This window comes from Chamaea fasciata, unplaced genomic scaffold (assembly GCF_029207755.1).
Source record: "Chamaea fasciata isolate MVZ Bird 193981 ecotype frontalis unplaced genomic scaffold, bChaFas1.0.hap1 SCAF_2, whole genome shotgun sequence".
In the NCBI taxonomy this organism is placed as follows: Eukaryota; Metazoa; Chordata; class Aves; order Passeriformes; family Sylviidae; genus Chamaea; species Chamaea fasciata.
Genome location: NW_027094087.1, coordinates 66,444,199 through 66,465,148, shown reverse-complemented (window position 1 = coordinate 66,465,148; position 20,950 = coordinate 66,444,199). Strand labels below are relative to the sequence as shown.

The 20,950-nt window shown below is 38.5% G+C and overlaps 1 protein-coding gene across 3 annotated transcripts in view; it reads left to right on the top strand.

Annotated features, from left to right (window-relative positions):
- TBC1D4 (TBC1 domain family member 4) overlaps positions 1 to 20,950 on the top strand; it is a 97,909-nt gene that overhangs the window by 46,173 nt on the left and 30,786 nt on the right. For 2 of the 3 annotated variants that reach the window (XM_066176290.1, XM_066176291.1), the window contains exons 2-8: positions 9,177 to 9,779; positions 11,124 to 11,213; positions 14,450 to 14,554; positions 17,055 to 17,187; positions 18,989 to 19,080; positions 19,862 to 19,972; positions 20,625 to 20,744. In XM_066176290.1, the coding sequence (XP_066032387.1) occupies positions 9,177 to 9,779; positions 11,124 to 11,213; positions 14,450 to 14,554; positions 17,055 to 17,187; positions 18,989 to 19,080; positions 19,862 to 19,972; positions 20,625 to 20,744 (1,254 nt within the window). Of the gene's footprint in view, positions 1 to 2,887; positions 2,899 to 9,176; positions 9,780 to 11,123; positions 11,214 to 14,449; positions 14,555 to 17,054; positions 17,188 to 18,988; positions 19,081 to 19,861; positions 19,973 to 20,624; positions 20,745 to 20,950 lie in introns of those variants that run through there. The other variant, XM_066176292.1, reaches the window with a different exon arrangement.

The following is a 20,950-nucleotide window of genomic DNA, read 5'->3' as shown; positions in this document are numbered from 1 at the left end:
GTTCATTTCACAGTGAATCAACATGTTGGTTAACATTTTAAATTTAAAATCTTGAGAACTTCTATCTGAAATTACAGAATTAAAAAGTTGCCACTTTCTTGAACATGATGCATAGAGCATTTGTTTCAGTATTGCCACTATAAATCTGCTAAAAGGAAGCTCATGATCTGTATTGGAGAATTAATGACCATAAATGGACAAAATACTTCAATGAGCTCTCCAACTTTCCCCCCCACCACCCCCCCCAAAAGGAAATGAATGCAGAGAATGCATTAATTGTTTGGGACTGTCCACGTGACAGCCTTATCTTCTCAGGCAAGCCCTTTTAAAAATAGGGTATGTGTTAAACATGATGGAGTTTTAAAAACAACATATTTAATAAACCTCTTACTAGAGCTGCGACGTTAAGCTAAAACACAGTTTTCTGGAAAAAAATCCTAGCTAGTATCTGAATCTGTGCTTTTATAGTTTATAGTAATAACTTGGGTTAAAGAAGTTTAAGAACTGCTGTTCCAAGCAAGCTGTACTTTGCTAAGTCTTTCCCTGGGAACTGTGTCCTAAACTTGGAAACAAACTTGCATATGCTCAAAGTATAAAACTGGTAGTTGAATTGTTTTAATAATCTACATATTCAAGAGCATAAGGATCATCATGAGACCTCTGTACTGACACTTCTGTGACTTGCAGAGTACTCAGGCTGAGCAAATGCGAGCTGTATCTGAAAGGTGGAAAAGCATCGAGCCTTACTGGCCTAAGCATAGGAGCAAAGTACTGAGTGCAAGAACCTTCCTGGCTTAAGCACTGCTCCTCTTGTGCTCTGCTGTCACTGCCATCACTGAAGTTCTTTGATACACTGTAGTGCTTGCATAGAAGTGTTAAGAGGCACCGCACCTATTGTCTGCTCAGGCATCTAAACTGTATTGTCATTCTTAGACATTCTTTCCTGTTAAGTAACTTGATCGACCTTCTGTCATTATACCACTTACTTAAATTTGGATATTTGGCATAGAAGCATCTTGTATGTGTGTGTAGCACACAGAATGTGTTAAGTGGTCCACAAGTTTCCAGCTGCAAATTAGATACTGTGATGGTTTGCTAAATGCGTACTGTGCAACTCTGGTACTTTTTTCTGCTTGTTGACTGTATCAAAACTCAACAGTGTAAGTAATTCCTGGGTCGGTCTTGGTTAAGAATTCTTTTGAAAACTGAATTTTATTTTGTTTTAGCTCACCTATCTAAAAAAAGATCTCTCTTTACGCTGGTGTAGGAGTAGTCTTCAGCTTTGCCTTCAGCAGGAGTATGTGATCTCCCCAAGATGTGGCATGAGACTGAATGTCACAGTAAAATACATGCATTGCTCTGTAGCAGTTCTTTAGAAGCAAACCTAGCTGGGTCTTGACCAGTCACCTGGGAATAATATAGGCCAGGCAAATAGGAGGAAGACTGTCTCCTTTAAGCAAAACTTTATTCTGTGCAATCTTTTAATGCTCCTCTATACAATCCTTTAATGTGTTTTCTGATGCTTTAAGATTTGGCTAAATTCATGAGCCTGTAGAGAAGAAATCTGAAAGCACTAGCTGCCAGGGATGGCAGTTAGTTTGAAGCCCCAAAAACTGCTTTCACTGAAACTTTCTTTTTCAACCTCTGTGTTCCAGATTTCTGTTACTGGGCTTGTGTTGTGTTAGCCCAGACATGCAGCAGAATGAATTGGAGTTGACGGCAGATGCTTATTGCTGCTTGCTGAGAACCTGACTTGGAGTTTTCTAAACTGTTATTTTTAGACTGTACAGTAAGTGCAGATGGGTTATAGAAATGCTTAGTAATTAGGCTGTTACTCCTTTCTCTCTGTGATATCATTTCTCTTGCCTGCTTATCCTCCTTATTTCTGTAAAAAAGAAGATAGTCAGTATTCCTTTCAACACTAAGTCAGCTGATGGAGGCAGATTCTTCTGTTCTAGTTTCTAAATACCTCTAGCATAAACAAAGTCAGAAAATTGCTTGTGTGACTGCATAAGTTGAATCACGGTGACCTGGTCTTTTATCTGTTTATTGGAAAGATGCATTTTTAATGGTGAAAGCTGTTAAGTGGATCACTGTCACCAGAGTGGAAAGCAGCAGAATGTAGCAGTTTTACAACTACAACAGGTCTGAATGATCAGTGCTGGACTAACTGGATGGCAATAAAAACATTTATAGCTGTTAAAGGAAAGCAATTTTTTGTCTCTCCCACCCTTCTTTCTAGTTGAGAATAGTTATGGATATCTGCACTTTGGCTGGCATTTGGTTGTGTTTTTTTTTAAGGTAAGAACTTTGCCTCCTCCCGTCAAATTCTTGGCAAATAGCAGGATACAACATGCAGCTTATTTTGTCTCTGTTCATGTTTCACTGCTGTGGCTGGGTTCTCCTATCTTGTCGATATGCAAGTTAACACCAACTGAAAGGAGAGTCATTCCAATTGCTCCTAATTTTTTCTCACATTCCATTGCTTTCTAATTGATAGATGTCAAACTCCCAGTAATTAGCAAAGTGCAGGGTGTTGATTTCTGAACAGTATCCTGTTTCTCTTTTGTTTGCTTTTGAGTGTACAAAGCTTGATCGTGAGTGGGATGCATTATTCAAATCCTAGGCAGTGCGGATGCTTCCAGCCCCAAGTCAGGAAATACTTGACTTTTGAAGAACAATGGCTGCTGCACGGTTCTCTGGCTCTGCTGGGATATCATGAAACGAGCCTGAGGAAATGCCGTGACAGCACTGCCAGCCCTTTGTGAGAGGGGGATCCTTTCTGCACTCCCTTATCCCAGGAACCTTTTCCTGAGTCTTGGTGTTCGTGATACTAAGGTTCGGTGACAGTTCTGCTTGGACATGCCTCTGCTTCTGAGCTGGATCTCACGCCAGAAGGTACTGACTGACTGCTCCTGTTGTGTGTGTGTGTGTGTGAAGTTCATTCATCTCCCGTCTCTTTGTACGGTGCAAGGGATCTGCCACTGCACTTTGCCTGGTGACGGAGTGAGAGGGGTTGAGCTGTTTCCTTGTTTTGAAAATAATTGCCTTGCTAGAAATGCTGTCATTAAGTAGCCACAGTTTTTAGGCATGTTTGTTAGATTAGTACTTCACAGTCACACTTACGTTTATAAGCCTTATGTTATGAGGAGAGGTTTTGCTTTGTTAATAAATTCCAGACTGAAATTTTCCATGTGGAAGCTAGACACAAATTAGGAAGAGCTGCAGCTTCTCTGCACAGTGAAATTCTGTTCATCTGTGGAAATAATGGAATCCAGCCAGTGAACTTTGTTCTTCTTTGCGATATTCATAGCATTCAAGTTCTAATTTTGGATTAAAATTGAAAGCACTGCTCAGTAATTACTGAGGGATACATTTAAAAGTTATCACTCCAGCAGAAAGGGGGAATCCACCTTGGTTCACTGGAGGGTCTTGTAAATTCAAAGGGATTTTTTTTTTTTTTTTTAATGCTTCCACTTCTGTCACTGCTGTTCAAGAAACCATGTAGTGTTACAATGGAGATGCTCTGCTCTTTCTAGACTTGTGACAAAATGTTCTACTATTATGCTGCATCAGGCATGATTTAGTAGGCTCAACAGTCTCTATTTTGCAACATAAAGATATTGATGATAAATACTCATAACTGAAATTCTGTTTTTGAGGTTTTGATGGTTGTGGCAGTTGGAATTAATTTTAACAAAACCTCAGTTACATGACGTGGGACGAATTTGGTGGTGATTACTTTTCTGCAGTCCTCCCTTTGGTTTTAATCTGCACTTTGGTCAAATGGAAGTCCTTGCATTACTTATATCAGTTAAAGTGATGTTTCTTTCCAACATGAAGATACTATTCTGTGTAGAGCACAGTGAAGTGTCTTGAGGTATAGTGGGATATTTATTGACAGTACTAATCACATGCCCTTTGTGCAGTGTGCTACTAACGCATGAGGAAGGTGTTTGCTCTCCTTTATGAATTCACACTGTTACGCATCTAGTCACAAGGGACAGAACTAGATCCAGTCCTTGAATTGCAGAGCAGTAATTAGCCAAGTGCTGCCACCTTATTCTACACTATCTGGGCAAATGGATGGTGTGCTGCAGTAGCTCAAAAGGTCTCTTACCAAGATCATCATAGGTGTGTGGTACAAATAGAGGAGATTGGGGATTAGTTGGCTAAAACTGGTGTGTCATTAGTTTCAGCTATCAAAACTCTACTGCCTGTGGTAAACAAATTTTGTGTCAATGTCAGGCTTTAGTTATTATGTTGTTTTTTTCAGAGCAGAATCTAATTGTAGGTGATGCAGAGCTTGGCCAGTGCCATCTGTTCCGATTTGAATAAAGCTAACTTTTCCTTATTGAGTAACCACATATTGAATCAGATTTGTTTGGGTGAAGACTGGTTCATACAATCTCAGGCTTCTCAGATGTGAATAACAAATTTGATTTGGGTTCCCAAGTGTGGGGTTATTTCTTTTTTTCTTTTTCTTTAATTACTCTTGTTAGATCAAATATATTTCCCTGGAGAGAAATATTGCCTCTTCAATGACATTATAGAGCATTTATTATTTGCTCTGAAACTGCAGTCCTGTTTGGTCGGTTTTGGTACTGGGGTTTGGTTTTTTGGTTTCTTTTTTCTCAACCAAGTTTTGTAGTGTTGCTCACACTGAAGAGCCAAACTAGTATCACAGGTTTAGTTTTGTACTTACAGCAGCCATTCTCTATCCTTGTCTTATTGGCCTCTTGCATTTGGGAGCGTTTTTTGGAACAGGCCCTGAAGAAGGATCACTACTCTTGAGTTCTCTTGGCTCTGTTTAGAGATCGAGGAGTTACTATGAGCACTGTTTCAAGGATCTTAAAGAACACATGCTGCTGCTCTTTCTTGACAGGCATGGATGCTCTTGATATCCTGGAGGGGAAGAAAGTTTGCCTGAAGCTCTCAGAGCCCTTTTGTTTGGTTTCAGGTTATTAACACCTGAGAAGGTTCAGTGTGCCTGTCACTGCTTAAGCATGAGTTCACTGCTGCATTAGAGAAAGCTTTGTGTGCTGCTGCAGCATATTTGAGTAAGTGTATTGGAGTGGGGGGTAATTTCCTTGTTCTGATTCGTGAAGTAGTCTGCTGCTACTCAGCAGTATAGGGAAACTTCATGAATAAAACCTATAAATATGCCCTATATTATGGTTCTGCCTTTGAGAACTGCTGTTCCAGCACTGCAGCATCACCTCCTACCTTTGTGGACTGAGAAGCCCTGTGCAACTCCCTTTGGAACATAATAATTTCCTTCTCTGTCCAACAATATTTGGAAAAAGATGCTGGGCCCCTAGACCGTGGGATTTGTGAGAGGCTGAGTCTGGGAGAATTAAGTCTTCTTGAATTGTCCCACCACAGGGTTTGTTTGGACTGGAAGTGTGCCTCTCTCACCCTGAGAATACACGGTGTAGCCCTGTCTAATCCAGTCTTTCTTCTTCATGTAACTGTCTTCAAGACTTGACAAAAAAAAAATCTGAGTGTGTTAAATAGATCAATTTCTTAAACATTTTAGGAATTTAATTTCTTTATATTCAGGTGAATATTGAGAACCTATACAATAACTCATTTAATTTTAACTTTTAATTTTGCTCTACTGTGACAGCTGGTAGAAGATTGTCAATGGCCCAGTGGGTTTCAGGAGTAAGAATTGCATTTCTCCCCTCTGGCTGCTTAATTTAATGAGATTTCTGCATGGAAACTTGGAAACACATTAGTAAGTTTTGCCTGTTTCAGGAGTCTGTCATCTTAATACTCCTAAACTGATTTCTAAAAGTAGTTAAGAATTTTCATCCACCTAATTCAGTATTTTAAAAGCTCCGTTCTGCTTAATATCTTGTCTAACTTTGCCCTGCAGTTTTGACAATAAGAGATAATAAGCAAATATCCAAATCCAAAAACGTTACACAACTTTGATGGTGAAACTTCTGTGACTGAGCTTTATTGATACACAGAGGAGCAAGATGTCTAAACCCAATGATATATGTCAAAGAAATGTGTAAAAAGCCATACCGGGATGTATGCTTGATAACTATGTAACTTTTCCTGTATCTTGCATTTCAGGAAAACACAGATGCAAAGTGCTGTTCAGACTCCACTTGATCCCACTCAGGGCTTTTGCTCGAAGTCAAATCTTTACATGAAAATACTGTAATCTGATCAGGTATATTTCAGAAGTAGCTCTTGGTTGTTGATAAGAAAGTGTCACTCTGGGAGTGAAGAGGCTCAGGTCTAACAGCACAGGTGGCGTACTCTCAGTCATTGAGTACCTCAGCAGCAGCGCACAGTTACTCCTATCCACTAAAGACCGGTAAAATTCATGTGCACAACTGATAGCCTGGCAGTGTTACTAACTGTCTTGAATGTTATGCTTGAAGCTGTTTTTTACACCATGCTACTGAGAGTACCCATGAAACAACTTACAAGCATCCAGAACTATGTCTGGGCTGTCTGACAGATATTAGTTATCAGTTGTGACATCCCTGGATTGCATTACATTGTTTTTCTCTTCATCTGTGTATAAGAAAACTATTCATAACTACAGAGATTAAGCAGGTCTCAAAATGTTTATTTTGATATTTTATTTTAGTTCTGTCTCTAGGTTGGAAAAAAAAAAGAAGAAGGCTGATGAGGGAGCACCCAAAAAAATAACATAACCTGTAAAAAAGTTTACCTAAACAAAGCAGGGAATAAAGATTGTTTGGGCTGTATGAGCTGAAACCTCTGTTCTAATGCTAGGGTCCCCCCATGCACAAGTGAAAATACTGCAGCAATTTAGGTATTGCAAAAGCTTTCTAAGGAGCAGAGATACTGAAATAACACTTGTGGCTTAAATACTAGTGTCTGAAGAGCATCCACAGTCTGGAAAGAATGGAAATAAAAGTGTTAAGCAGCAGGATACTTAGGAGGTTTTTTCAAAGTAGAATTGCAATTACTTATATCTGCATTTGTGAAGGAGATCTCTGACAGAAGAGGGAATGATGAGTATTACTGTTAGGGTAGAATTGGTAGTGTCTTACCCCCGGCCTGTTTGGACATTTGCTTCTGTGGGAGAGAGGGGAGAGAATGTGTTAGGAGGCTATCGAGTATTTTTAGAAAGTCTGAGGAATATTCAGGTTTTTTTGTCTTAGAGGTGATGAGCAGGAGGCAAAACCCAGTTATTGGAGTGGAAGTGATGGTACACTTTTTAAAAAAAATAAATTGCAGATTAAACAGCTGATAGTGGTTACTCTAGTTGATTGTGTGTAAAGTGTATGCATTTTGAATAGAATTATCATTTGTCACTTGTTCATTTGAATAGAAATATACGTGAATTGCCCTGTAACAGCTTCTGGATTCTAAAAAGGGAAATTTTAATTAAAAAATAGCTAGTTTGTGAATTTTGCCTAAATAGAGAAGTAAGGAATTTAAACCTCTAGAGCTTGTTTAAGCACAGGCCATAGAAAGACCAAGAGACCAATCAGTGGAAAAAGAGCTGCCTCTTGGAATACAAACAGGCAAGTGCGAAGTGAGGATTGTGCATGTTCAGCTGAACTGCCATGGCTGGGAGGAAGTGACTGGAGTGATGGTAAAGCAGCCCGGTAGTGAGAATGGGGGAAGAAGAGTTACACTCTCATATCTGTGTCAGATCTAGACTTAGCTTTTAGCCTCACTGAAAACTGAGATGATGGTGACATCTAAAGGGATAGAAGCCAAACAGTCAGCAGACCTTAGGGTAATTGAACTTCATTTTGCAATAAATGAACTGGAAGCAGATTTGAGTTGAATGCCCAAGCGATGAGGAGTGTGTAATGGGAGATGGGGATTAAGATGAGGTAATTTTCCACTGTGACTTGCAAAAGTGTTGGTATGTGAGATTGCTGCCTCAGTAGCAAGCTTCAGCTGGTATCATGTGACTCAAAGAAAGAGATACTGTAGGGGCATGGATTATTTACTAAGGTGTGACTTTAAAGTTACCTTCTTTGAATAGAAAAATTCTTTGAAAAATATCAAATATTATAGTGGGAAGCTGTACAGAATACCAAAGCTGTTGATTGATTATATTGGATTAGTTGAATGTTGAGGACTGTTTTCTCTTGCAAAGGAAATTGGATTGATATTCTCTCTTTATTTCATTGTCACTAGTAACTTCCCCAATGAATGTAATGCAATGCCAGTCATTGTACTTCTAGGGAAAAGGGGACATGTGGGAAAGATGTATGGTTCAGAGGAGTAGGTACTGTCAAAAGAGCAACTATCACCACTCTGATCTGCAGTTAGTAGAGTTGGGCAAGTCCTTGTTTTCTTTTGTGAAGCCAAAATGAAAAACGAGCTCGCATATTAAAAATGTTGGTACTGAAAGCAGACTTCTCCCAGGGTGATTGGGATAAAATGGAGGAAGAACCAAGTGTCTTTGAAAGACTGTGTGATACAGGGCTGAAATTGTGACGTTCTTCTGGAAATGTGCAGTTTGGCCGTACAAGGTGTAGTAGGGGTCTGTGGAGAGGAGAAGAGAGATTTGTGTGTGCCGCTTAATTGCACAATGACTGAGTGTGACCTTAAGGTGAACTGTGTCATAGGATGGATGGGGCAAGGTTTTTGTCGTTGATAATAAGTCAGACCTAATGCAGTTTGTACATGGTACTTCAGTAAAAAATCCATATTCTTGCTAGGTCTGCTCCAAAACTGTCAGTTGAAACTGATGGAGATTGCTGGTCTCTTTTCCACAAAACTGTTCCCAAAAGAGTCTTAAGAATAGTAAGTGGCTCTGCAGAATAAAAACAAAGGAACAGTGATGGTTGTTTACAGAATACAGCAGTAAAACATGCCAGTGTGGGCAGAGGACAGTGGAAAAGAGAAGGTAGTCTCAGTAAAGGCAAACAAACAAAAAAGCTGTGAACATTTGCCAGTTGACCTTCTGGTAATTTAAAACTTTATGTACTGGAAGACATTCCAGGAAAAAAATTAGAAATTATTTGCTCTACTTCCACTGCATGAACTGTCCATACAGAATTTAGACTTTTACTGGTTTTATATTCTTTGCCAAGAAGCTTGTGGCACTCTGGTGGAGAAATAGCTTGTGTAAATACTTACCTTAACAAATGCTTGATGCATCACTGTCTCTGCTGACTCATTTGTGGTTACTAAAAAGGCCTTTCACACTGTCCCCTTAGGTTCCTGATGTCATCAGCAGCATAAGACAAGTCTCTAAAGCAGCACTGAAAGAAGATGCCAAACCAAGTAAGGATAGTGAAGATGCCTTCTATGACTCTCAAAAATTTGAGGTCTTGTACTGTGGAAAGGTGACAGTGGCTCACAAGAAAGCTCCCTCCACACTGATTGATGACTGCATAGAGAAATTCAGCCTTCATGAGCGCCAGCGCCTGAAACTGTTAAACGAGCAGCGGAATAATGAGTCGAGTTTGGACTTGCCTCTGTGTGAAGAAAATGTGCCAGCTTCTCCTTTGGACAGCCCCTTTGAGGAGCTGGACAGCCCAAACAGCTCTTCAGGGCATGCAGCAATGTTTACAATTGGGAGCCAGACTAACTTGACCAATCTGGCCAGCACTCGTGGCTGCTTTCCAGAGAGGATTTTAGAGGACTCTGGCTTTGATGAGCAGCAGGAGTTTCGCTCCCGGTGCAGCAGTGTCACTGCAGTGATGCAGAGAAGGGTTCATGACACAAACCTGAAAATACAGTCCCGCAGGAGACACGCAAGTGCACCCAGTCACGTTCAGCCCTCTGACTCTGAGAAGAACAGGACAATGTTGTTCCAGGTGTGTTCTAGGACAAGCAATTTCCTGTTTGTTTTGTACTCTATTTTCTTCCACTGTACAGTTTGAGACAAGTTTTGCAAGATAAGTAATACGGATCTAGTATGGCTTCATGATTTGTCATAAATATTTCTGTATTTGTTCATAAATGGTTGGAACACAAGTAGCTGAACTTTTCACCTCAAGTCATGAGCCCAGGCAAATTTTAAGAAAAAGTAATTATTTATGGAGTAGTCACTTAAAGGAGTAGAATTTTTAGGGAAATAATTATTTTATATGCAGTTCTGGATTGTCTGTGTTGGTGATATTTAGAACCTAGCTGAAAACCATGAATATTCTTTCAAAAAGAGAATTAATGAAGACTACCATGCAAACAAAACCTCTTTTTTTGTGCACTTAAAAAGAAAAAACTGCACATAAGACTTCCACAGCCTTGTGTTTGAGCCAGCCTCTTTTTGATAATTTGTATTAATGTTTCCTCTTTACGAGATGAGTACTCAGACATCTCTGCACTGAAGGCTTCTTCCTTCAGACTCCAATGGTTATTTCTTCTCTTGCCCAAAGTGCGTTTAACATCTTTGGAATTTGTTTTGAGAAGACAGAAGGACACATAGAGGAGGTGACCCATAAAAGGAAAAATCTTTGGACCTTAAAATAACAGTCGGCTAAATGCCTGGATTTTGTCTTTCTGTTTGTTTTAAGGATCATTCTTGTTTTTTATTCTCTTGGGGAAATGATATCTGAAGTGAGAATGCATTGCTCTTCAGAAAGCCACAGCTTATCACTAGTAATGAAAGGATTTAGCTGACAAAATCTCTGAGGTCTGTGGAATAAATTCCATGGGCTTGAGATGCAGTTTAGGAAAGCTCAAAGGTAGTTTGCTACAGAGCCTACTCTTTCTCATTTGGAATTAGTACAAAGCAAAAAGTATCATCTTAGTTTCTCAGCTAATCTATGGTATAATTTAAAAACCAAGAATCCAAAATATTTTTTTTTTCAGCTTTTAGTTTAGCCACATTGTTTCCTAAAGGTTTTAGTATTGTCTGTCAAACATGAGATCTTTGGACTATAATAACTTGGAGAAAAAAGATGGGAGAGGGGAAGAAAAGCTGTGTTTTTTCCCCAGTCGTTTTTGTTATTCAGCTGAGTGTATTGTTCTTGCTGAAATATTCTTACTCAACATAGGCAGAATTACAGCATCCTGGCACCCTTGTTCCTGCTGAGTAAGCTGTTGTGCCAAAAGGTACTCTATGTGAACAAGAAAGGGCGAGATTCTGACATTTTTGTTGCTGTAAATGCTATGCCCCCAAGACAGTAATAAATTAGATTTATTTTTCTCCCGCTTAGGTTGGAAGGTTTGAAGTTAACCTCATCAGTCCAGATACCAAATCTGTTGTGTTTGAAAAGAATTTTAAAGATATCTCCTCATGTTCTCAGGTAAGCATTAATAAGAAGCAGTATGTATATCATCAGGAGAAAAAGATTTTATTTGTTCTTCAGCTGTGTTGCCTTGCTGGTCTATAGGCAGGAGGGAAAAAAAAAAACAAAAAAAACAACGTAGAATTTGTTTTCCAGAAAAGTCCAGAAAATATGAATGCAAAGTAACCAGTCTGGGCTGTGTAATAGCAGCAACTTCAATCACTCATCAGCAAACAAAGTATAAACTGTTCTGCTGTGGGAGAGTATTAGATATGTTTTTGGAAGCAGATTAATCTCCATTTAGGATGCTCTGAGTGTACTGTCTCTGAGCAGATAAGTTCCTGAAAGCCTTCAGAATGAAAGGAGGAGAGCATCAAATCAAACCCTCAGGAAAACAGCGGTTCACCTGCATTATTTCTTCTGGAGAATATGGTGATAGGTGTACCTAGCTATGTTCAGTAATAATAATTATTTCTTGTAAAATTAATTGTCAAGGCTAAGATGTTCACCTTTCCATCTTGCTTTTGTTCAGCACAAGTTACTACAGACACTTTTTGGTTTGAGGTCTTACTTTATTATCTCTCTTCATTTGCCATGCCACATCATCACTTCAGGCCTCCTTAAACATGATTATTCTAGTTTAAAGTACACTTTTGGCATTCTCTAAACCTGTATTTTACCCCCAAGTGCATTCATTTTAATGCTAATAACAAGTCTGCTCTTGCATGACTGGGCTACCAATGCTTAGACAAATTAAGAATTAGGCAATACTTGTAACTCAAGTGGAGTGTTGAGCTACCAACTAAAGGTCCAGGTCCTTAAATTGATTCTACATTTTAACTACAATTTGTATTGCTTTTGGTAGGGGAAAAAAAAAAAAACTAACGCAAAACAAAATTGGACGGTATAATCAAGCAATGTAGTAGCAGCTTTATAATAAATACAGATCAAAATGATTCTTAAAGAAGAGGTATGGAAAGCAGAATTTGCAGATGACTTGGGTCTTCTCCCGCTTTTTGAGTGTACTGAAGTTACATTTCAGCTTTAGGTACTGGGCTCCTCGGTTGTATATGCATACTTACAGCAGTCAAACAAAACAGTCCTAAGTGGGGAAAACCTTCTTTCTGCTGACTTTAAAGTATGGTGACCAATAAGACCATGGAAAACCTTCAAGGCCCAGCTTTCCTTCAGGAAAATAACTTTTTACAGTAAATAGTGTCAGGTAATTCTGTGTGTTGGGCTTTGGAGTTGTTTTCTGCTTTGCCTCTTCACTTTTGTTTGGAGCAAAGCTTCTGTTAAGTTGCATTCTTGAATAACTCAAAGAGGCAGTCACAATACTTTGGGAGTTTTGCTTGTTTTTTGTTTGTTTGGGTTTTTTATGTGAAACAGTTACTTTAGTGAAGTCAGGGTTTTCTGTGTTCAAACAAAATGAAACATTAATTTGTTCAAGACTAAGCATTGGTTGCATAAACCTCATCAGTACTTCCTTTAAGAACTTGGTGCTAGCCCCCGGGCTCCTCTGTTATGGATTTATAGGACAGTGATTTACCATGTATTGTGGGACTATGACTTAGGAATATTTGTCCTTCCAAGCTTTACAAGCAATGAAAAGGAGATGTTATTGCCAGTTTGTATTCTGGATTCTCTTTGTCTGGTCTAATAAAGGTGTTTTTTATTCCATAGCTTAAGCATGGTTGAGGTGCTGCATTCAAATAATTATCTGCACTCCTTATAATTGTCAAGCAGCAGACATAATTGATGATAAACCTCTGTGTGTGCAGTCTAAACTCAGATATCAAATAGCTGTAGAAGTTTTCTTGTTGCACCCTTCCCCTTGAGGGAACCCAGAACAACACAGAACTTGACTCTCTTGTCATGACCTCTTAAAGCCACCATCTTAAGGAAATGTTTTGGAAGTACTGTTGATTTAGGAACATACTGTCCTATTTGTGCTTCAGTAGGGCAAGTGTCACATCTGTCTTCCCCCCTCAAATGTTCTCCTGTGGAGACTGAGAAGTCAAGACAGCAGTAGACTTGTTCAGGCATTGTCAGTAAGGAGGGAACTGGCATCTCACCAAACCACCTTTAATAAATGTTTTCTTGCAAAACAGAGGTCAACACTTCACTGTTCGACATGTGTATACATCTGACCTTTTTCATTTTGTGCTTTTGAAGACTTCATATGTCCCGAGAAAATAAAGTCAAGGTTAGTTGGGCTGTGGTTCAACTAATGCCATTTGTGTCATCTTAGCAACCTTGTGCACCTCTTATGTGGCACAAATGTGACTCTTGGAATTTTGTTTTTAAAAACAACAGTGTGTAGTGACAATATGTTCAGTCTGTCACGTACCGCATTTCCAATCTTGTCTAGAGTGTTTTCTGTAGTGATAAGCAAGTTGCTTTGCCTCCTCCTCTCTTTTATGATATAGGTGTTTTCTTTGGAGATGGATCCAAGCAGCCGTGTTCTGACTTTTGTTGTATTTGAACTTGAGGGATTAGGCTTTCATTTGGAGAAAATCTACTATTACCATACTCAGATGATAAAAGCATTGGCAAAAGCTTTAACAATAGTGAGTCATGTTCCATGAATTGAGACTGGGAATATAGTGCTTCTTAGGAAGCAGCTGTCTTTGATCTTCTCAGTGCTGTTTTTAGCAAGGCAGCGTTCCCTGTCAAGCTGTTGTACTAACATCTTGAAAAAAGTGTCAGTAGTAATGTGTAGTAACTCTTGAAAGTTCTGCTATGTAACTCAGTCTCGAAGAATTTATTTCAGAATTTAGTTCGAATTCTATATGTTGCCACTCATTCCCCCCCTTTTTTTTTTTTTTTGTTTGTTTGTTTGTTTGTTTTGTTTTTTTTGTGTAGTCCTAACCTGTATTACAGGAAAGCAAGAGTCTGCTGCTATCTTGATACTTCTCCACTTCTGTGTTTTAGCATGGGCTTATAACAGCAAATTTTCACTGTGGATGCAATTCCAAATATAACACAGCAGTCTTTAGTTTGCTTCCCTGAAAATCCAGTTTTACTAATGGAATAAATCCTGGTCCAAGTTTATTGCTGTATGACTTTGGTTTTGATTGTATAAAGATCTTTATATAACTTAAATGCAAAAAGCAATTTAAAAAGTAATTATACTACTTGTAAAATAGATCATTAGGGGTATGCATTTATAGTTCAAATTTTAAAATTCAAATTTTTGGAAACTAAATCTGTTTATAAAATATTCCACTAATGCTGTTTTTAAACTCTTTTAGGGTATAAAACATGTTGATCACTTTGGTTTTATTTGCCGGGAATCTGTGGAATCTGGGTTAAGCCAGTATGTTTGCTATGTGTTCCAGTGTGCAAGTGAGTCTCTGGTGAGTATTTATTAGTGATCCTAACCATTTCATCAGAGCATTTCCAAGGCATTTCCTGAACTATAGGAGTCTCTGTTGTTCTGATGTGTCAGCTGAGCCTCAGTGTTCACATCTGCTGTGGCACAAGGCGTCAGCTGTGCATATGCAAATTTGCAATAGGAAATGTGTGCGTTCTGTTCATACTCAGCCACATCTTGCTACCCTGCTGATGGATATATCAATAACAAAAAGATGAATATGGGTGTGTTCGTGCACATGGACTGTGAGCATATTTGGGATCTGTATTTGGTTGTAACTCTTCCAATTCTAGCTGCTGAGAGACTTAGTTCCCCATTAAACATGTAAAGACGTATGTTAAATCAGTAACAAACCTGATAATAAAACCCAAACACACCTTTCAGGGTAGGGTTTAAACTACTGGCTGATCCTACATCTATCTTAAGCCTGCATCTGGCTTTAGCTTTTTCCCTGTGGTCTGTTTTGTTCCTCAGGAAAAGAAAATAGCAGCATCTGATCACAGAAGAAGAAAAGCGTAGTATTTGTGGATGTATATAACTATAAAAAAGTACCTTGAACACTGTATGTAGTATGTATCAATTAACTGAACTTCCAGATGCCACTGATTTTACTGATAACAGGTGGCTTAATAGTGTGAGATGAATACAGGAAATAATTTTGACTATTCCATTTTTATTTTAAAACTGTGACATCTTCCTGTTCTGAAACATGTTTGTTTCTGTTTGTTTGTTAGCACTGGTAACAGCTGCTCTTTCTCAGATAAACTTAAAAATCACTTTTCTAGCTATCTAAAAATATAATTTGTTAATCCATTGACTAGCTTGAGAGTGAATAGATTTACATCAATGAAACTTCAAAAGCTAACAGCTCTAGATGTACAATGGCAACTGAGGCTGCATTTTTTGTCGAAATGGAAGCTTGCTATGAAATCAGCTCTATCATTGTACTAACAGTAAATGTTATATCTGACATATTGATAAATCTGTGCATAATTCAACGGCTTAAGTGGTATCTAAAACCCCCATGTTTTTATGAACCTCTTTACTGATACATGTGGGTATGCCCACACTGCAATATGAAATACACGTTCCTGAGCTACTTTCAGATGCAATCACTCAGATCCTGGTGGCACTTTGACTGTGGCAGAGCAGAGCTTTCCAGATTCTCCACTGCCAAGCAGGCTCTGTTGGGAGGCTTGTGTGTATTTGTTCCAAGCCTAGTTACAGTTTGTGCTATAGTTCTTATGATTTTAGGGTAGTCATAATCCGTATGCTTAGCACTGTTCTGTGTATCTTGCGTTGGAGAGGGATTGCAGCCAACTTAAAAAACTTACCAGTCCGTGCTGCAAGATTGACATTCACTGTTCAGTGTTCTATTTTATTTCTAAGAAGAGAAAGCACACAGAAATTACTGGTAGTGCTTAAAACGGTGAGGTTTAAAGCAAACAAAACAACGTAGACATACTGGGACATAAGCTAGTTCAAATTTCTACGTTCAGGTTCCTTTTCTACTTTTTTCCCCTCAAGTGACAGACCCTCCAAAAGGTCTGAATGTTTTTAATGTTAAACTGCATGATTTTGGTCTCAAATATTTCAGATTTCTTCTTCCTGCTTACAAAACAAAGTAACAAGCAGAGTGAGGACATGATTCTGAAGAAGAATACTGATTTTGTTCCCAAAATTGTTTTCAAGCTGCTGTCTCCCTCTTATCATTGCTAATGCTGAGATTGAGCAAACAGCTTTTAATAAGCATTGCATTTCCCTGAAATACAGAGAGGAGAACTCCAAGTCTGGGAGCATTTTTGAATGAATGTGGATAAATGCTGTGAACTCAACCTTCCTTAGATACAAGCTGAGCTTTTCTAGTGCTGGTGTGTGGGAACACGGCACTGCTGTGTTTGTGGTAGCAACAGAGAAAGGATCAGGGCAAACTGCAGAGCAGGCCAGTAGCACTTAAGGATATGTAGTGATTGTAATGAAGCTGGTGGGCAGTCTGGTATCCAGGAGAAAAGTGAACTGCTGTGGGAAGCTCCTGTCTGGCAGCAGGGATGGGTCTGTGGGAGCTGGTGCTAAAATGCTTTAGTGGTGGGAGGACAGAGGTTAAGAGGGAACATGTGCAGTTTACAGGAGAGACTTGAAGCTAAAGAAATTAGTGCTTTTTATTTAGCCAGCGTGTATTCAAGCCAAAAAATTCTCGCTTGCAGCTTCTTGAAATAGTGGGTGCTTTCCCAGTAAGCTTGAGTAACTGCTGTTACACATCAAAATTATACTGTTTGGCAGAACTTAAAGATGGCAATCATCTACAGAAAAGGCAGAAAACTGGGAATTCAACTTAGATCTCTTTAGAAAGCAGCAAATGAGTTTATATGGTTTTGTCTTTTTCTTTAATTGTAAAGCACCTGTCTGAGATGTGATTTATAAATATAATTGTGTATATGGCATGTATTTTTGTTTATATGTTCTTTTCCCTCCTTCCCATATAGGTTGATGAGGTAATGCTGACCCTGAAGCAAGCCTTCAGCACTGCTGCAGCCCTGCAAAATGCCAAGACGCAGATTAAACTGTGTGAGGCCTGCCCTATGCATTCATTGCACAAACTCTGTGAAAGAATTGAAGGTAGCAGCTAAGTTTATCTTATGATTGTGATTTGCTGATTTTTCTAGAGGAATGATTTAGACAGTGTAAGAGCAGACGGAAGAGTATTGTCACTTTGCATTCTCTGTTTTTAGGTGGCGTGTTAGCAGTAATGATACTGCAACAGAATATAGTGTAGCTTCTGTTATAAATACATATTCTTTCGCCATCATACCTTTCTTAATCAGAGCAGCAAAACTCACCGGTTGACCTTCCATTTGTTTGGTTGTTTGTTTTTTTTTTTCTCAAGTTGCATGCTTTCAAAATGACTCATAAAAAGACAGTTGTGATCAAAAAGGATCTTTCTTTCCTGTGTGTTCCTTCTTTCCTGTGTGGGGTTATTTTTTTCCTTCTTTGTGTTTGTTCCCTCACACACTTCAAAATCTAGTTATATTATGGGAAAATAAATTATTAAATTAAGAGATTAATATCCAATAAAGAAATTTAAGGCAACTGCCTGACTTCAGACATGAATAGACAAACTTTTGTAGTATCACTGGAAATGAAGTATGCCAGAACATATGCAAAAAGTCATACAAGATGGAAGTTTTTAAAAAAGGTTAGGTTCCTGTTTTTATAGTCACTCTTCTATGTGCCCTTGTAAAGTATTGCATGCATGCATGCAAAAAAAAAAGGCAAGTATGTTACAGAAAGCAAATAGTCTTGTATTTTCTGGTGTGGTTATGGTGCTGCTCTTTATTTACAGTTCTCCCATTCATTGAAAGTCACTGTTGTCACTTGGTTCCCCCTGGTGGATGAAAGGCCAAGTGTAAAATCCTAGTGGTGAAATTATGCTAGGCTGTGACTTACAGTTTCCGGGTTTAACAACAAGTATTCAGAAGTGGTCAAGCTGGGAAAGTTTTCTGTAAATAATAAACTCTAGAGGCTGCCGTATAAGGCAGTGTAAGTAATTTGAAAAGTACCTAGCATAAAAATAAAATCTCTCTTGGGGCAACCACTAGAGTACTGTAGTAGTAGTAGTAGTTTCATAAACTTTCTTCTTAGTGACTAAAAAACTGTTTTTAGTGTTCCCTTTTTTTTACCCTTCTGCTTTGAGTCTAGAAATTTAGCAAAATCAAACCTAAAGCTGCATGATTTTGAAAAAAATCTTTTCTTTGTTCTGATTGCAATTTTCTATGAATGATATCTACCTTAGATGGAAAAAAAAATTTCATCTGGTTTGAGGGGTTTGTTTTCACTCACATTTTTTGTGGCTTCCTAGAATTACCTCTGTGACAAAATGTACACTTTATTGAGTATCAGAAATTCTTTCCTTTATTCTTACAGCTTTTATGCTGTTTCTGCTTTTAAAAGTGTCTTCAGTTCTCTGGTATGACCTCTGCCCTATCCTTTATTTGGGCAGAAAGGCATCTAAATTTTTCAGTTAAAAGCGTCTGAAAACTTCCAAGTATCCTCTGTATTGATCATTTCTCCCATTATAACCCTGATCTGCTCCTTTCCTTTTCCTCTCCCGTACGGTTGTCAGACTTCCAGCTGTCAGTGATCTCTTGGCATTAGGACAGAAACCATTGGTGGGGTAGGGAGCACAACCTTTTACACAGGAGCCAGCCACTTAGCTGCTGCTGGTTATATTTTTGCTGCTAAAGAAAGGAGAAAATGCCATGTGGTTTAACAAAACCTCAATTATTTTGTATCATGTATACATTGGATATGCAACTGTCATACATTTAACTTGTATAAACTCGAATACAGCTTTATGTCTTCTACTGTCATTTTGCTCAAAAGTGTTTTGAGAGTCTTTAATGGTCCATTCTTTCCCTAGGACTCTATCCACCAAGAGCCAAACTTGTAATTCAGAGACATCTGTCATCACTAACTGACAATGAGCAAGCAGACATTTTTGAACGTGTTCAGGTAATACCTTAGAAGCTGTTCTTCCTAATTTGAAAAAGACCATGATAAAATGGACTAGATATTTTTGCTTTTGATTTGTTTGGTTTGTTGTGTAGTTGATCTAGAATTTACTATTTTTCCACCAAAAATCCTACTGAAATAGCATGTTCCAACTTAACATCATGTGTGATACACTGCTGTTGGAAAAGTTTTGTTTCCCAAATTTGCTGAGATACTCTGTGTTCTTAATGTAGAGTATATTTTTGTTCAGAGCTTAGTTTTTCATCTGTAAACACATTTCTCTGCTTGATAGTGACATGGGAGTAGGTTGAGAGTAGGAGGGACATGCAGGTATCAGGAACATCTCTGGCATTTTCAGAATTTGTCTTTTTTGACTTAGTTTGGCACAATGTTCTGGTGTAGGCTGATGTACTCTAGTGGATGAAGTGTACAGTGATTTAGGCTTCCAAAGGCCGTGCTCCTCTCTGGATTCCTGAAGAATAGAGTGGTTTGGTTTCCTTATGCCACTTAGAATGCTGTACAGTAACAGACAATCTTAGAAAACAACATGTATGAGCGTAAGGCTCCCTTTTCTCTACAGCCTGCAACATTTTTTCAGTTTTTGCTCAGTCTTGCTCTGGAGTGTGAAGGTGCACAGAGAGAATTGCAATTTGACATAATAGCAGTGCACTCTGGCATTTGGTGTATTAGTATATTAATTTCAAGGAAAACCTACAAAAGAAGGAAAAATAAGCAAGTCATGACTTGAAAGATAAACTCCTTTGTTTGCTGTTACTGACAGAAAATGAAGCCTGACAATGACCAGGAAGAAAACGAACTTGTGATCTTACATCTCCGTCAGCTCTGTGAGACTAAGCAGAAAACACACATCCACATTGGTGAAGCACCGTCGGTAAAGCTTGGTTCTGTATTACTCCTCTCGCTTTCCCCAGCCTATTCAAATGCTGTCTTAATTACTTGTAGGATCACTGCCAGATTTCTTCAGGACTACCTGAAGCTGAGTATTATAATTAAGAAAGGACTGTATAGGAAAAGAAATCTGATTTAATTTATAGTGACTTGCCTGGGTTTTATAGCTTGAGGGGACATGACAGGAAGAAAGACAACCAATTAATTTTATGTCTGTATTTCCTTTTAGCGTGAGGATAACTTCTTTTTCCTTCCTCTTAGATCCCCATGCCCAAGCAATAATATCTAGGAAGAATAGGAATGATCAGGGCATCAGTTTTAGTTTAAACTGTGAACTTACCTTGCAAAGGAAATAGGCAACAGTATTGTTAAATTGGTATACTTTTACAATATAGTCTTTGGGATGTGTCTTTAACTGTGGGTTTGTTTGTTTGTTTGTTTGAGACATTGTTTTGGTTTTTTGTTTGGATTTTTTTTTCTGGGAGGAGGGTAGTGTGTTTGTGTTGATTTTTTTTTAATAAGGCCAAGGGTATTTTGTTTAATAACCTGGTTCAGCTCTAGTCTTTGAAAACAGTCTTCACAATTCAAAAAAAAGAGTTGCTGAAGCTGAATATTGTCCTTGCTCATTTCAACAGGTCATTTCTAACAGTGCGATTCCAGAAAACACCGCCAGTGGTGGCCGGTTTAAACTTGACATTCTGAAAAATAAGGCAAAGAAATCCTTGACTAGCTCTCTGGAAAACATCTTCTCAAGGGTAAGTTTAACAACTCATTATCATCAGCTGTCCCAGATATCCTTGACAGTAAAGACCTATCAGATTTTTCTTTGTTTTGTCCTTAGTCTGATAAATCCTTAATGAAGCAATATCCCTATTGTGAAATCTGAGAGTTACAGCTGGTTTGATTGTGACTTACCTGTACTAGAAAGTTTACTGTAAGGCCACACATATTGAGGGGTAAA